At 36.4% G+C, this 18,033-nt stretch overlaps 1 protein-coding gene across 1 annotated transcript in view; it reads right to left on the reverse strand.

Annotated features, from left to right (window-relative positions):
- Nucleotides 1-18,033, reverse strand: part of CSMD3 (CUB and Sushi multiple domains 3) — a 693,764-nt gene that overhangs the window by 175,744 nt on the left and 499,987 nt on the right. The window contains exon 31 of the mRNA XM_026101199.2: nt 14,844-15,038. Coding sequence (XP_025956984.2) covers nt 14,844-15,038 — 195 coding nt within the window. The remainder of the gene's footprint in view (nt 1-14,843; nt 15,039-18,033) is intronic.

Consider the following 18,033-nt stretch of genomic DNA (forward strand, 5'->3'; position numbering starts at 1 on the left):
AGAAGAAAACTTACAACTGTGAGGCTGAAAGATAAAATTATCTGAACTTTCTTAGAACTCACTAACTTTATGAGGTCAGCTAGAATTTCATCAGAACTGCACAGTACCAGAAACCTGCTTATCACTAGAGAACTGGTAAAAGATACCACCTCTTGGATTCAGTAATAAGATTCCCACTATTTTTTTTCACAGTATAATCTGCTGATAATGGTTGTATCCAAAAAACTTTGAAGTTGCTGTCTGCTCCCAACCTGCGTTTCTCTAGAGTGTCCATTTACCAAAACGAGTTTTCTAGCACTAGCAATGAACCACAGCTGATCCACAGAATCAGTTTTTCTTGAGTTATCTATCTCAGGATCTTGTTACAATACTGGAATGAAAATCTGCAATTCCTTAGGTTTGCAAGTGATCAGTTAGCATCAGAAGTTGGCTCAAAGGCTGTTGTCTCACTAGATTTTGTATGTGTGTGTACATTGGCAGTTTGAAAGGAAATTAGAGTCACAGTTAATGAATTTAATCTTAAAATTGAGATCTGACAATTAATGATAAATTAACTAAAATGTCTGCAATCTGTTCAATCTCTACTTCCATTGCCATCACTGCTGTTTACATCTGTGACACAGACTTTAGAGTTAATGTTAAGTAGACAAAAGTACCCACTTTTGAAAGTCTCTTCCTCAAATGATTCCTCCTTTCATTTTTCAGCTGGACCTGTGTGTAATTAAATTTACCAGTCGCTTCATATTAGCTAACTGTCCATAGACAATACATATTAGTTTGTCATAACAAACTGTTCTTAGGAGAAAGAAAGTCAAAATAGTAAGTTGCCAAAAAAATGAAATACCACGTTCCACACAAAATGATATTAACTCTAATAAACTCGGTTCAGTATTTAAAGAGGGAAAATATATTCAAATACAAATGGTAACAATAGCTGTCTCAATTCAGCTACTTAAATATCTGACTTAATCTAAGGTTAACATAGAATCATTCTCAAATCAATAGCAAATTAAATACGACAATTCAGTAACACATCTGAGGAAAAAAAGAAAAACACTGAAACAGAAATAATCCAAGTAATCAACAGGAGCAAGATATTGTTACTCCTCAACATGTATGCGTAAGGATTAAAGTTAAAAAGAAACAAGTGTACCCAGAAAGTGATTCATCTCACCCTATAGTATTTAGGATGAATAGCCATCTGCAAGTACCTGCCTCTCTCCGATGGCAAGAGAAGTGTCCTTGAAGATTAGTCTAGATGAGGCCACAGATTCACCTTGCTTAATTCTAGATTTCTTATATTTAGGTGACTAGTCATCTAGGCGCTCTCTATGACCAGCAATGCCATAATTCACTCTGCAAAGCTCTAGTTCTCAGCCACTACGAGAAGTGTTGAAGAATAGGAAGAAGGATCAGACTAAAAAGGACTCACGTGAGAAAGAAGGTGCCGGTAAACAGTCCATAAATAGCACCATATTAACATTAGAAACAAGCAATTATCTCAGAAAGTGAGGAGTCAGGACCAAACTCCTGAAGCACAGCAAAGAAAAATACGCTAAGAAATAACTTGCAACAGTAAAAGGTCTGTGGAACAAACAGCCATGAACACAAGTACCAAGGAAAAACAACATAAAAATAAAAGCTTGGCCTTTAAAACAAGCAAGCAGACAAAAAACAAACAACAAACAAAAAACTAACCAAATCCAGACCACTTTTGCTGTAAGTGGTGGAAATGGGTGCTACTTACAAAAGAAACAGCTATTCTATAAAAGCCAGTTACATTACTATGATGTTACCAGTACTCTCTACTTGATATGGAATAACAGTGTGGCATTTTGGCACATGTTAAGATGTTTTGGCTACTGGTTACAAATTGAAATACAGTAAGACTTAAAAATGGCCATTATTACCAACTTGGCCTCTTCCATAATATGAAGCACAGAATTTCACCCGTGTTAAAATGTCAAAACATTACGTCTTGGCTGAGCTAAAGAATATCTATGCATATTGCTTACTTTTGTTATTTCAAGGTCGATTCTGATTATACTACATCCCTCACTAATTCACAAATGCTATTTAAAGCAAGATTACAATTGTATTTCTAATGTCTATATGTATAACCACTGCAGGTCCAGCTTTGGGCATACACCAGGAAAGCAAGTATTTAGGGCAACAGAAAGATTGGGAAGGTAAAGAAGCAAAGGAAGTATGTGAAAGAGAGGGAGGCGCCCCTCTCATCGAGTCCCAAAGCATTAGTTGTGGTCTAACACCTGGTCTGTGTTGGCATACTACCAGCAGCACATCTCTGCATGGTACCTTCTTTCCCACACAGCTCAGAGCACCAGGACAGCTCAGTGTGCAGCCGTGCATTACCCCTCGCTTTCCAGGTCCCCAGCCGTGCTGGCTTACTGCTCTGGAGGCGAGCCACACTGCCGGTGCAGTGTGGGGATCCGGGACGTACGGAGCTACAGGGATGCTCTGCCATACCTATCATTTGTCACAGGCAAAGCAGTCTCAGCTCAGAGAATTTCACTGATTTAATGTATTGCTAATCCACATAAACTTTTAATTACTGATTTGGGTATCGAGAAACAAGACATAAACAACTAAACTCTCAGGAAGATCGTTTTCGTCCCCCCTCCCAGGCTCCGCTTCAGTCCAACATCTCTGCTCCCCCTTCCTAGTCTCAGCTCCCCCTGTTTTCCACACACGTTACACTCGGCCCCTCCTAATCCCTTCGGCAAGGCAACAGGCAGTGCAGGATGTTGGGGTCCTGTGCGTAATGGCTGCTCCTCACTTCTTATCCACTACTGCTCAACTTTTTCTCACTGCTTCTCTGCTCTGGTGTGGGCTCCCCAGGCCCGCAGTCCCCTTGGGGGTGTCCCTGCTGTGGCGTGGGTCCTCCATGGGCTGCAGTCCCTTCAGCGGCGGGCCTGCCCCGGCGTAGGGAGCATCCTTCCACAACTGCATCTCCAGCTGTTGCCCCAGCACCTCCTCCTTTTTGATCCTCCAAACACATCTCTTTTTCACGTCTCCTCACGCATCCTCTTTTTGTGGCATGGGATGGATGGCAGCCTCCTCGCCTGGCTCCCCAGAGCCTGCCCTCTCCCTGCACAGTCTTGCGCCGACCTGGTGCCTCGGAGGCACCAGGAACCCGTCCTGTTCCTCACCGACCTAAGGAAACTCGTGAACTACTCAGTAACCTGAGCTGCTCGGGAAAAATGCACTCTGCTATCACTTCCAAATGGAGTTTGGAAACTTAAATTAGCTTTTTCAACCTCATACTCAGCATGGAATTATTCCGCTCTGCCTCTTTTGTTAAAATGAGCTGACACTGACAGTTCCTGTTCCTTCAAGTACATCCCTCAAAGCCCTGAATGAGCCCAGCTATGCAGCTCTCATCAGGCTTAGAACACTTTTCTTCCAGAGCTCATTTTTTCAACAGCAGCAACATAGCCTGAGAAGTGCAGACAGATATTTAAATGAAGATCCTGTCCTAGCCTGATATGTCCAGAAGAACTTTTAATAAGCTGTTGGGTCAATCTTCAAACACTTTGGAGGTAAGCCACTTCCCTTTTGTGTTTTATATACAAAACAAATTCAATGTATGTTACTTGTGATGGATTTGCAGTGATCTGTACTGGTAAGAAATGTTTTAAAAATTTTGAAAAATAAAATTTTAAATTGAGCACTGTCAGATATAATATTTGGCATTTTTATTAGTTTACATAATTAAGAAAAAAGACTCATTAACATTAATATGATTTTGTCCTGAGTACTGCCTGTAGATTTTAGTTGGATAACTGCATCACCAGCCTAAATTCAGCTGAGGGGTCAGACTGAAATGCAGGGCACATATACACTACTCATATAAAGCAAAAGTTAGAAAACCAGCATCTTGCTTAGAGTACATTGAAACAAGGTAAAAGTTTGTTCGCATCTTTAGTTAGTAGCCTTGATTTCTGAACATGCCCTGATCAAGTCTTGGGAAGTTAAACTGTAAAGTAAAGATTTAATTACCAGTATCTTTGATAATTCTGTTAAAACCAAGTATTGAGCTGATACGCTGAGAACAGGTATCTACTCTCTGAAAAAGAGAAATCATAGCAGCTTTTTTTTTTTTTTTGGATAAGATTTTTACTAGCCCTTGGAGCAATTATATTAATCAGGGAAGGTCTCAACCCCTAGGGATGCCTTAAAGCAAAAACAAAGCAAGGTGCTTATTTTTGTGCGCCTATGTTCATCATTTACCATTACTTTGACAGAGAGGCTAATTTACCCTATTGGTCTGTACTTGTACTTAATATCTATGCTCTTTCAGACCTCCCCAGAGAATACCATCTAATCCTAGCAACTTGCTATGGGTCAGTTTATTGACGTGCTTTAACAGCACTGCTCTTACTGCTTCCATTTTGACACAGTTCCTTGGAGCCAAAGGAGTGGCTCCAAGTCTCTAGTGCAGGACCTCTCTGGTCTTCTCAGTAGTGAACATAACATAAATAATTTACTTAGCTTTTCTGCAATGACTTTACCTTAAATGTATTTTTGGCCTTGATCTTCTATTGACACTTTAATAAGTTTCCTGCTTTCTCATCTCTGAAAAGTACATAAGTGGTTAAGTTCTTATCTTTAAAAAGTTGTTTCTCAAAATGTTGTTGTCCACATTATTCTTTCTTTCACTTGAAGATGATTTCTTTTTTTCCTGGAATACATCTTTTAATTTCTAATAGATTCCTTGACTCTGCTGTTTCACCATGTGTTTTAGTTATTCTTTAGAGTTTGCTTCTGATTGGTGAGTCTCTAAAATCATGTTTCTAAAAGATTACTGGGTAAGTATTTACCTTTTTGCTATTGTCTTCAATTTCATTTTAATGAGCTCCCCCAGTTTGATATAGCTCCCTATATAAAGTTGAAAATTACTTTCTCTTTTTTCTTTTGTTTTACTCCCAGGGTGTCAAACTTGAGTGCATTATGGACAGTTTGGGCCCATTCTGAGCACATCATTGTCATATTTATCCTCATTGAGAAAATCTGCTCTGCTTTAGGCCAGCTGTTTCCATATTCATTTGATACTCTTATATTAAAGATGAAATAAAAACATGTTAACTAGACCACTAATGTTTGAATTGGGGATAACTAAGACATCACTATGTTGTCCTCTGCCCTTTATATGTGTTCTCAATTGTAACTCTATCTAGTCTAATGTCTGATTCTATATTAAAAATTAGTCCAAGACTAAATGAATATATTTCCTGTAATGCTTCAAAAGTAAAGTGTTAAACTACAAATCAGTAAACAATTATCAAAACAGAAAAAACAACAGTGCTGTACAGCACAGAAGGAAATACAATCTTTTAAATTCATAACAACACTGAACTGTTAGCACTCAGCTACCATTCAGGATATAAAAAAGAAGCATATAATAAAAAGATTTGAGTGAGTACCTGAAAACTGGAAGTAAAGTTTTGTTGGGGATGCTAACCGTTTCTTCAAAAGAGCTTGAAGTCAGAGAAAAGCTGTTATTTTATGCAGCTTACCAGTGAAACATCAAGGAACATAAGATTTTAAAAGAAGAGGTTATTCTCTTTAAGCTGGAAGATTATTTTGCTTAGCATACATTAAGCAGATTGATTAACTCCCATATGTGGCCCAGCCAAGAAGGAAAAGATAACTGAATGTCATTTTAAAATATTGCAAGGTATTAATTTCTGTTTTTTCCATTCCACAGAACCCTCAGCAAGGCCCTATTGTGACAGCCAACGGGTACAATGAAGTTATTAAAAAAACCTTGTGAAAAGGAGGAAATATGAGTCGTGTACAAGTAACCACCAACATATCCCACCTAATAAAACTTCTTCCAGTTGAGCGGGTTACTGAAGTATTAGACAAGAGAACATTCAGACTGCTGCTGCAGGTGAAGTTAGAAACATGCATATTCATCAAGGACAGCCAGCACAGATGACTGGATCAGTTGCTTTAATTCCAGTTATTAATTAATCACCTTACCTTGATTTCTGACTTATACTAATATAGTCCTATCCTATTTCAGTGTCTCGCAGTCTTTGGAAAATAAATATTTGCTTATCTGTGTGACTACACAGTGGAGATTTTTTTCATTCTAAGAACAGAATACTCTGTAGCCGCTGTGTCTGTTCTAAAAAAACTTCAACGGTATGCACCTACGGTGCTAACATCTGGAACAAAATGAAGCCTATATTTACTTGAACTAGTGCTAAAAGCTGTTCTTCAGCTCAAAATACATGGTGGAGTAACTGTTTATTTTTTAACAAATAATAATAACACATTTTAATCTCCTTCTTGAAAAATTTATATATTCAAAGCAAACAAACAAAACAGAAGAATGCCAGTGAGCAGTATTCTAAATCCAAAGAAATCAGAGTTCATTCTGCATTTTCATCTGCTTTCTTATGCCTTTATCTCCAAATAATTTAGAAACTGCATGACAGTTAATCTACATATTTCATCATTTACATACCATTCTCAATATACCTTGCTACATTTTCCATGTTTATTCATGATGTTTATTCAAACTAAGAGCTGCATCTAAGCAGACATAGTTAAAATTATGGCGCTGGTATACAAGCCTGATTTCAGACACATTTTTTGTAGTAAGGAATATAAAAAGCTAAGGCTACAAAAATAAAGGTGTACATAGCGTGAATTATTTGTCCTTCATTGTAATATTTACTTCACTAAATTATGCTTCCAAAAATTGGCAACAGATTTAGTTCAACAGAAGATGAAGTACCTGGTTTTGTGATGCACTCTATTTAACTAATCCCTTAAATACCTTGGAAATTAGGATTCTCTGGCAGCTGATTTTAATAAAGTCATAATTAACTACTATTCTTCATTCCTTATGCTTTATTTACCATTATATGATGTTAGCACTTTTTAAATGGAAGCTTGCAATAATTATATACAGCATTTATTATTCAACAGAACACTGTAAAGCCATATAATGTATTCCAAATGTATATGTGAAAGGTCAGACACTGAAAATAATGCTTGATGTGGGTATATCTGTGTGTCTACATTTATTTTTAATTGTTTTACAATCCTTCTGGAATTTTTAACCTTTATAGTGCACTCCAGTAGCATTTTCAAACTTTCTCTGATATGAACAGAAAAACAGCTTTTTCTCTGAAAATTCAGAAAAGCTGAGTTTTTAACATAATCACATTTTTCAAGAATTGTGGGCTTTTGGCAAAATTCCAGACAACTTAATACACATACAGAAATATCTTATTTCTATTTTGTACCCCCAAAACCATTTGTGCATTTTACAATAAACAGTCAGTGGCTTGTCATAGGAAAAATGAGCCAACTATCTCCAAGAAATAAAGACTGATAACCAAATTTCTCCTAAACTAGTCCCAAATTCACCAGGTTAGGTTCCCTCTCTTCGGCTTTGTTACCTGGTATCCTTCCATGGAGGAGGAGTAAAGAGGTGGTCATACAAAAGAGTGTCTGCAACATGAAGATCAGATTCAGACATACTCAGGCCTAGATCCCAGGTCTTCTTCAGCAGTCTTCTAACTGCTAAGCTTTTACACAAAAAAAGTGACCCTACGATCTCTCCACAATAGTGTTGTGTGTTTTAATCTCAAGCAGATGGATGCACTTTTGAATAGCATATTCAGATATTTCACTACACATAATATTTCTTGTGTTGCTTCTCTAGGTAGTTTCCAGCTGAGCATGCAAGCCCAATGAATCCTGTTCAGAGTGCAGATGCAAACTGAAAAACGCTCCTTCCTAGAAAGCTCTCTGAGTTCCCTTTGGTAACTTTAAGACACTTGTCTCTCTCCATTAACGATATTGGAAAAGAAGCTTGGCATGGTAAAGGAACAGGCACCTATTTGTAGAAGACCAAAGTTTGGGAACAAGAATTCAGTATTCAGAAGATATCTCACTCACAATAAAATAAAATCCTTTAGACTTTCCTTAAAAATCCTTAAATTGCCTCTACACGTCTGACTATTAGGATCTAACTTATCAGAGTACGTAGCATTTGAGTGGCATTCTCCATATTCAAAACACACACCTAACTGACTTCAATTCTACTTCTAAGTAAGTGTAAGCACTTAGGTCATGGTTTATTTGATTCTATAAAACAGATGTCTTATCCTGGACAACAAGAAAATGAGAAATGCACTGTAAGTAGCCAACATATGGTAACTTTAAGTAAAGCATGCTGGTTAAGTGGTTAAATTGAACATTCTTTGGAACTATGAAATGAAGACAAACATAGAATTGAACTCTCCACAGCAACATTCAGCTTCATTAACTGCAAGAGTATCCTTTTTCTTCTGCCATTGCCTGACCCCGTCCTCACACACTTCCAAACGTGGAAATAAATGAGAGAGCAACTCTACATACTACGGCTACTAAGCAACTATTTATTGTCACTGAATCAAAGCAAAACAAAAAACTGCCTCCCTCTCCCGACCACAACAGTAAATAAGATCACACCTGAAAACATTCCAAATACATCCTATACTTGGGCACAGCAGCCTTAATTCTGCCCTTGACCAACCTTTCAGTGTGGGATTTCCCAGCCTTAACTTTCCTTTTTATTGTAACATAAACGCCACATCAGTTATTGTTTATAATGATCTATGACTTTTATACACATAAATACCACATTAATTATATAGTATAATACTTTTATACACACACACACACACATTATACTACCATTTAATTACACTTCAAATATAGTTTTTATTAATTTAAAGGACAAATTGGTCTCTCCTCACACTTCATCCTGCCTCTTCTCTTCTGTAACTCTACGATTCACAACTTTAAAGACAAAGTTATGGGACATAACAGAGTAATCAGTAGCATTGCACACTATCATAAACACAGTCACTGTAGGGGGCTCTGGCTTGTCTTTCACTAGTGGTTTTATAGCTTTTATTTATAAAGATTTAAGGGAACTACTTAATAGCTGTCAAGTAAATACATCTGTCTAGTTTCTTTGTTTTTATGGTGTAAGTATAAGCGCACCTCCATGAAGTTTTTCTTTACCTATTCAAAGATGCTGCGTAAGCATGATAGTGCATGATTAAAGTACACAATATACAAAAATAACAGCTATACCTTGTCTGAAAGCTCATTTAAGAAAGGCTTCTGAAGTAAACAGTACAGTAATAGAGACAAAAAAAACCCAGTAATAGACAAAATCCAAGAGCAGGTGGCACAATTTGTTCACATGCCCATGGCAATTAATGAATTTCACTCTGTAATATCATTTAGCTAGTCATAATTCAAATGTAAAATTAATAGGAACAAATTTATTTTAACTAAAAGCATCAGGCTTGAAGCAGAGGGAAATGGTCTACATTTTCAACATCAGCTGTGCCACCTCTTCCAAGTGTTTTAACTATGCTTTTAGTACTTTTACTACTGCTGACTCAGGCTGGCCTCCGCATTCCAGGAAAGAGCAATTCTCGCAATCATTGTGTTGCACTCTTTATTGCACAAAGTCCAGCTATTTAAACTCATGTCATTCTCCAAATTTCAGGCTGAAGTCTTTTTCTTACAAGCAAAATAAAACTGCAAATATCAGCCTGACAAATTTATGAAATATTACAAAGACATAAATGTGTGTTTTTAACAAAACATTTTAATGAGCAGTAACTGTAGCCAACCCAAACTATAGCTACTGCTCTCCATCTATTAGTAGTCTTAGAATAAAGTGTAATCCTGATCTCACATTTTAGATATTCATTTGATCTGTTCTTTCTATTAAAAACAGGGAATCTTGTCTAGAAATTTATTTTGTTTTGCTGCTTTATTTAAAAAGATGAAAATGTTGAATACCAGCGATGGAAGTTAATGAGTGTTAGGCTTCTAAAAAAATGTTTTGTGCCTTTCAAAATTTTCTTTTTAATTGCTTATATATGATTCTTGAGGATTTGGGAATATAATCAAGCATTCTACATTTATACTCCAGAAGTGCAGTATAGAACAAATATGCTAATGAAAGTTCTAACTGCTTTGATCAAAGTCATTACACCCAAAATAAGAGAAACACAATAAAAGTGCCTTAATTTTTATGTACGTAAAATTGACCAGCACATGTCAATTGTACCTGAATGTTCTTTTAGTGTCCTTGAGCATTATGAAGAATTATAATTTAGATTACCTAGAGATTCAACTTTGTCTTTACCAATCCTATACAGAAATCACCCAAGAAAGTATTTTAGCCTAACGTGCCTTTGTCTTGCATCTTCTTATGGTAGATTCATGTCTGTGTCTATGACAAGAAAATTCTCTGTTCTTTATAACACAGCCAATAATGGTTAAAATGATCATTTAAATTTTTTTTATGCAGCTTGGAAAAATACTCAGTCTGACTATGGTTTATCATGTAAATAATGGGCTGACTAGAGTAATGGTTTTAAAAGACCACACCGGTATGCAATTACCACAAAAGAATCATAGTTCTACTATGGAAAAAGTGCATAAAAATGCCACACATTAAGCCTCTAATTAAATAATCAGTAGTGCATGATTGATGAGAAATCTGTCAACAGTTAATGTATTACAAGATAATAAATAATAAGATTACGCTTTTCTGTGCAGTCTTCCACCCTGAAAGGTTTCAGATATAAACCTGACATGATCTATCCAAAATAGCTTTGACAAGTTAATATAGATAAGAAAGAAACAAAATTAGGCACACAGAAAAGTAGGAATCAGCACAAATGAAACCGAGAGTCAATGTCAGAGTCCAAGCAAACAAGAACTATTCCCTCTGACGTTTCAGGTTTTAGGAAAACATTTACTTGGGAGACAACGAGGCAGCAGGCCACCCCTTTTCACATTATTAGGATCTGGGAATTGTCCTCCAAGCCTTAGGACTGAGCTATACACATGCAGCTATTCAAGCTCTTCTCTGAGCTCCTCATACTGCGCATGCATCTAGCCTTTAGCATGGTCTTTAATCGCTAAACCACCACTGCTATGGTATATGATTATGTACTGATGCCCACAAGACTAGGAATTAAGATTTCTTGTTGCAGTCATAGTTAGGAGTGTTTCTGTTGTTTCTAATATATCATGGTATAGAATTGCTTTATAAGCAATATCTATAACGCCAAGACTTTTTTTTACATGTCTTATGACAAACAGTGCATATGAATATATTGAGACCTGATGTTTTGTTACGAAATAAGAATAAGTCATGTCACAACCAGTTTATGACATTATCTGAAATTGCTAGCTATATCTTTCACATGGAGCTATTTGGATGCCCGGATTCACATATTTTTATATTTCTAACCTGCTACAATGAAATGTAGCAATATTTGTTAGTGGTGGAAAAATGCTTTCTTCTCTATTAGGAACAAGATTTTACATTCAGCCATGACTATGATTTCCCACTATGGGGCTTTCTGTTATTCTGCAAACAACTGTTGCTTGCTACCAAAAATTTAAAATGAACTATACTTGGAGAATTCATTAATCATCATCTCTGTCACAGCAACATTTTATCTGCATATGTTAATTGCATCCTGTTCTTAATATCCACTGTCAAATGCCAAATAGCTTAGCATATTAGCCTGGATAATCTTTGCATGTGTTCATAAAAGAACGAAGCCAATGATTTGGTTCACTTCCCACACTTATTAGAGAGGCTCAGGGTCATTTTATGTAATGATTTTAACCAAATGCAAGTCATGCCAAATGCACATAGGACTAGGCCATAAAAATATTGTGCGCATAAAGGTACAAACCTGGAAACAGCTTCATGCATTGAATATTTTTTATAAATCTAGTCCTTCTTCTGATCCTGAAAGCCTCTGCTAAGCTTTTAGCTAACTCTACAATCATCAGTGGTTGACTTGCAGGGTCTGTAAGTCCTCACATTTTCTGGTTTTGTGCATTTCCAGGAAAGCATGTTATGACAAATTGAGCAATTCATATCAGCCAGTTCATGCTAAAGCCTGCCCAGACCCGAACACCAGTGCTCCGATGGGGCTTGACGTAGCAGACGTTTTCAAGGCATGCTTAAAGCTCTTCTAAAAGATTGCCCTTCTAATAGCCATAGCCTTCATTTTAATTACGAATGAATAAGGAATTTCTACCCACCGTTTATATAAAAGGCTAGATCTTAGAAACAAGACCAATAACTCCTTTCTGTACTCAGGTGATCCAAACTCATCTACCTTCTCTTGCGAGTATGTCTCAAGTTATTTCAAGTTTCAGAATGGGTAGAGAGATGGCTCTCCATCCTCCTCTTTTGTGATTCCACTATTCAGTGCAAAATTCAGTATATACTGCAACAAGAAGAGTTTTGACTTAACAGGGTCTGATTTTGCACCACTCTCTGCTAGCTCCACCCTGATACCAGCATTGTCTGTACTATTTATCCAATGATTTTCTTCATGTCAAATGATCAAATACTATTGACACAAATTCTCTTAAGAGGGAAAAACATCTGGAGTACTAAAAGTTGTCCCGGCTTTTCCTCTGCCCTACATAGAACCTGTGAACATGAGCAAAGTCAGAATAGCCAGTAATAATATTTCTCTCTTTCATGTGCACTTTCTATTCGGAGGTGCCTGACTCTCCCATACGGCTTTATGGCTGAATATCGCTCACAGGAATCTAACAGAGGATCCTGGATTCTATCATGCAATTAAATGTCTGAAAGTTTAGGCAGAATGCTATGCAACTTTTATACAAACTTCTTGCTGAATTTATAACTAAAGCTCTAGATCAAAATATTACAAGCATAAATTTTCATAAACTATTTTTTAATAAAAAGAGATAAGAAAATGAAAAAAATACATATACAGTGAAGGTTTGTTGTATTCCATATTTTATTATAACAGTGTCAGTTTTAATTGAGTTTCAAAAATGCAGTTGGCAGAATGCAGGCATCGCATTTCTCTGCTGTAACCAAGGAAATCTTTGACTTGGGCAAGACTGCATAGCTGAGAGGGGTCAAAATTCAGCTCCCATATTGCTTCTGCCAGCTCTCATGTAATGGAAAGCTAATCTATTGTTATTTTCTTCTTTCTCACAGGTATCTAAATGTGCTGTTTTTCTTGAGTAAAATCCCCCCAGAGTAGAAGGCATTGATTATCTGGTAAAAATATTCTATACTGTATCACAGACTCACATCTACAAATCTTTACAAACTCCAAACTAGAGAAAACCACTGTAAGAAGTAAAGGTGTGGTAGAATTAACTGCAAGGCCCAGATTTTTTAATGGAAGTTATTGCACATCCGATAGAGGTGTAGGGTCATCATCTTTGAAACAAAGCCTTGTTCATCCAGAAAAAAATAGTCTAGTTAGAATCAGTGACAGCTGTCCACTACCCACTGTACTGTAAGATTTTCTTTTTCTTTTAGTAAAATTGCAGTCAGTCCTGTCCAAGCAAAAGACTCTTTCTTTAGCGAACACATTCAACGTTAAAATAATCAGATAGCTCTGGAAGACTACTATGTAGATAGCGGCATGAATAAACACAACCATTGCATCTTTCATAAATTCTTTATCCGTCTTTACCTATGAAAAACACCTCCTAAAAGAAGAAATCTTTTCTCTTCTTACATACAGCAAACTTCCTCACCATCCCCTCTCCAGAAAACACTTAGATGACAACATTTGTATAACATTTTTAAATGAGAAAGAAGCTTCCGACTTGAAAACATTTCCAAATGTTTGAACACATTTCCAAATAAGTTTGCTAGGGCCAGTTTTCCAATTTGCAGCCAATGAAGTTTGGTGTTTCAGTACTATAATATTTTTGGTGAATAATGAAAACAATAGAAGTTCTTCAAATCCCTATACTTTTACATTCAGTGCTTGGTTATTCTGTTCAGTAGTCAATTTTTATTTTTTTCTTCTGTTTTACTGATACTCCCCCACTCACTGTGTAATAGGAATATAATAAACAACAAAGAAAAAACATATTCTATTTAAAATAAACATATTTAAATTGGAAATGAATTTAACAACGTTTTGTCTTCACATTGGGCAAAAGGAATAGAAATTAAGGTGATACTGGGGAGATTTAATTTTAATCAAATCTTTAATCAAGTCTTAATTTTATTATTTAGCATTTTTGTGTTCTAAAAGTTAGTAATATCTGGACACATGGGACATGTTTTGTGCTCAGCAATACAGAATATTTGAAAAAAATATTGCATCATTCTTCTGGAATGGCTATCAACTGCTGGGAAAAACTAACACCAAATCAGTAATGTGGAAAGATTTTAAATCTGAAAATGTTTATGCTTGAGTTAGTCAGTCGTATTATCATTAAAGTCAGGAGCTTCCTGAAGTCAATGGCATTATTCATATGCATGAAAGTTTGCAGGATTGGATCTTTGGTGCATTTCAAGGCTGAATTTTCCTAGGGACCAGATGCACAAAAAGTTAACGGATATGCTGTGGTGTAAACAAAATGTTTCACTAAAGTACTTATATAGTTTAAAAAACAGCCATAAAAAAGAAACAAAAATATATGGTGACATTAAGAGTATAATTAATGCTCTATTTAAATAAATATCCCAGGCATATATTTGTATGCATTATGTATGAGAATACAAGTAGGTATCTGTCTTCAATAATAACTTGTAAAAATATTTATCTGGTGATACTAAAATAATAACTTGTAACAATATTTGCCCAGTGATATTAAACACGACATTTTTATTAGGTACATCACTGGAAAGGGCACTTGTCCTAAAGGAAAAATTTATTAAAATTGCTTCTTCTAATTTTGTATGTTTTTTCCATGTGACAAAACAAGAATAACGTCAACAGCAACAATAGTAAATAAAATGCTGCTCTCACCGTGACAGCTGGGCAGAGCTCTGTTCCATCCAGGTCTTCCATCATCTCCCATGATACACGTTAGTGTAGAATATCCTTGAAGAACATAACCTGCATCGCAGTAATATGTGACAGTTGACCCCAATTTATAGTCCATTCCAAGTCTTGTTCCATTCATTATATTCCCAGGATCAAAGCAAGACTCACGCAGTTTCGCTATAAAATAAACAAATGCAAACATAATTCTGAGTATCATATAGAACATTACAAATATTTTCTGGTGTTCTGTCAAGGTCTTGTTTGAGCATTCTGTGAGGGTCTTCCTCATGCTCTCATCTTCTCTGAAGAAAACCTTCCTTTCTCATCAAAAGTTCTATGACTGTAGTCATCACTTCCTCACTTTTAAGATTTCTATATAATGACCAAACCACACCTCTTATATTTTTCCCAGATTATACCTATGGAGCATTATAAGAACTCTTTTTCCTGAGTTCACTGACTGGAGATGTAGTTATGTAGGATTCAGGTCTCCACCTGAAGTTACATTTTATGGATGTGGTCCCACTGGGCTAGACACATCTTAATTTTAAAATATGAGATCTGAAAACTGAAACCATTTATGAGTGTCATGGAAAGGATCAATAGGGAACACTTATTCACTCCCTGCAAGAACTAGGAGGAACCAAATGGAGTTATCAACTGCCAATTTCTAAAACTTCAAAAGAGGTGTTTTACCGCACCATGCATATTCGCACTGTGGAACTTTCTGCTGCAGATAGGTAGGCTGCCAAAAGATTACATGAGCCTTGAAATTCTTGGAAGGCTATTTAAGAGCTTTAAATGCACAGACACTTCCTCAGATTCTGGCAGTGCCCAAGATAGATTTTCTGAAAGCTTATAGATACTAGGGGAAAATGATGAAATATTCAAACATTTTGTTATAGTTTAGCCACATACCAGCTATTGGTCACTACAAGAGACAAGATACTGAAGAAAACAGACTGTTTGTTTGATCCTCTATGGCCATTTGGATATTGTAATATTTATGAGAGGAGAGAAAAGGTACCTTACAAAATCATAAAGTTATATTTGCATTTGAACATGGAAACATGGATTAATTCTTCTGAAATTTCAGTATCGAATTTTCCAAAGGAATGTGAAGATCTCCTAATGTGGTTAACATTTTATCAGGATTTGCGTATCCAATCTGCAGAACATTGCTTCTGATATGAAAACCCACACAATAACAAGTAATAGTTATAATGCATAGTTTTATTAAGAACAAGTGTTAGAGCTCCAAGATGACTCATTTAGGTAGTTGCAAACTGGTGCCTGTGACATCTAACTGCCTCCTATTCTGAATGGCAATGCTTCAAAATACTTCACAGAAAGAACTGCTAAAACTTTGGTAAAGCTTATATTCTGAAATCTGGTGACACAATCAAAAGTTAAGAGATATAATTTATTAGGAACCCTGCAAGATATCACATAATAATTATTATGTAAGCCAACTACAGTCTAGCTTGAGAAGTTTGACAGACCTTTCAAGTCCAAATTCTCAACTTCAGATAAAACGGTCCATTTAATTTTAGGAGTTTATCTTAACATTTTGATAATAGCAAGAATGGAAAAGAAAGAACTTCCTGCTTACTGAGCTTTAAAGCTACATATTGTGAGATAACTATTTTTGAGTTTACAACAAGAAATTCACATTTCAGAATTCTGGCAGATCCTTGGATAATGTATAGACTAATATCACATAAGAAATTAAAGAGAGAAAAAGATAAAGTCATCTATTATGCCTGGTGTGTAAACCAAAAACTGAGGAAAGACATTATCTGTCATAGCAAAAATTTTCTGTGGGGAACAATGACAGTCCTGTAATTTTCTTTTCTCCAAAGATACAGTTGTGACAGATTTCTGAAACTGCTGACTAAACACTAACAATGTCACTATGGAAATACAGTTTCTTAATAACTATTCTTAAAAATAAAATCTGAAATACTTAGCACCTTGAAACTACTTCTGGAAATCTGAAGTATCTGCTAAGTGAACTTGGAAAGAAAGTCAGTATATATGAAGAAAAAAGTTCAATGTGGTAAAAGGATTCATCAGATGGAGCTGGGAAACAGTGAAAAAAGATCAAACAAGCAGACTGTATTAACAAACTTATTAACAAAGAAAAAAAAAGTGCACCCAGTAGGGATTTGAAAAAGACGTTCACCATCAACATCATGCTACCCCAAGTGTCCTCCTCAGGACACTGATGACCACTGTAACTCTTTCCCTTTCCCATGCCTGCTTTCTGAAGAAGACTAGTACCACTAACCTGACAACACAGAGAAAATGCTAGAGAGACCGTGTGCAACAATTTTGTCTGTGTTATTACTAAGACATTTTTCTGTAGTAGTTTTTTTTTTGGTAATAATTAGGTATGGACTAATAATAATTAGTTCTTTGATTAGACAGCTAAGATTTGAATTAGATAATATTATATTCTTGGCTTTCCATACTAGCAAAATTTTGCAACAAACTTCATAAAAGACAGCCTTTACTTGTCCAGTAACTTTGGCATATCACTAGATCCATTAAGGCTTCTGAAATACAGGCAAGTGGTATGTGCTGCGGCATTCTTGATGTTTAGTAGGAAGCCTCTTTGTTAGCTAACACTTGGTAATGATGTCAAACCCCTCTAGAAAACTAGTATCTCAATGCACAGAGAACAGCACTGAAAGCCAAGAGAAGCAGGTGCTTTGTTCAGAACTTGATAACTTACTACTCCATCCCTAAGTAAGGCTCAAAGACAACAAAGCTGTAATAGGCTTCTCCTGTGACAACTTGTGTCCATTGCCTCTCAGTGTGTGCCTCTGAAGAGACCGTGGCTCTTTCTTCTCCATACCCTTCCATTAAGTAACTGAAGCCAGCCTTCTCTTCCTAAGGTTGAGCAAACCCAGTTTCCTCAGCCTCTCCTCACGGTCACATGCTCCAGCCTCCTAATCATCTTGGTAGCCCTCTGTTTGAATTGCTTCTATATCCCAATGGTCTTGTACTGGTGAGCCCTAAACTGTACTCCAGGTGTGGTCTCAAAAGAGCCGAACAGAGGGAAGAATCATTTCCCTGGACCTGCTGATCCCACTTTTGCTTCCACTCTACCATTCTCAGACCAGGATGCTGCTGGCTCATGTTCAGCCTGTTGTCCCACAGGCCCCCA

This window comes from Dromaius novaehollandiae, chromosome 2 (assembly GCF_036370855.1).
Source record: "Dromaius novaehollandiae isolate bDroNov1 chromosome 2, bDroNov1.hap1, whole genome shotgun sequence".
Taxonomy (NCBI): Eukaryota; Metazoa; Chordata; class Aves; order Casuariiformes; family Dromaiidae; genus Dromaius; species Dromaius novaehollandiae.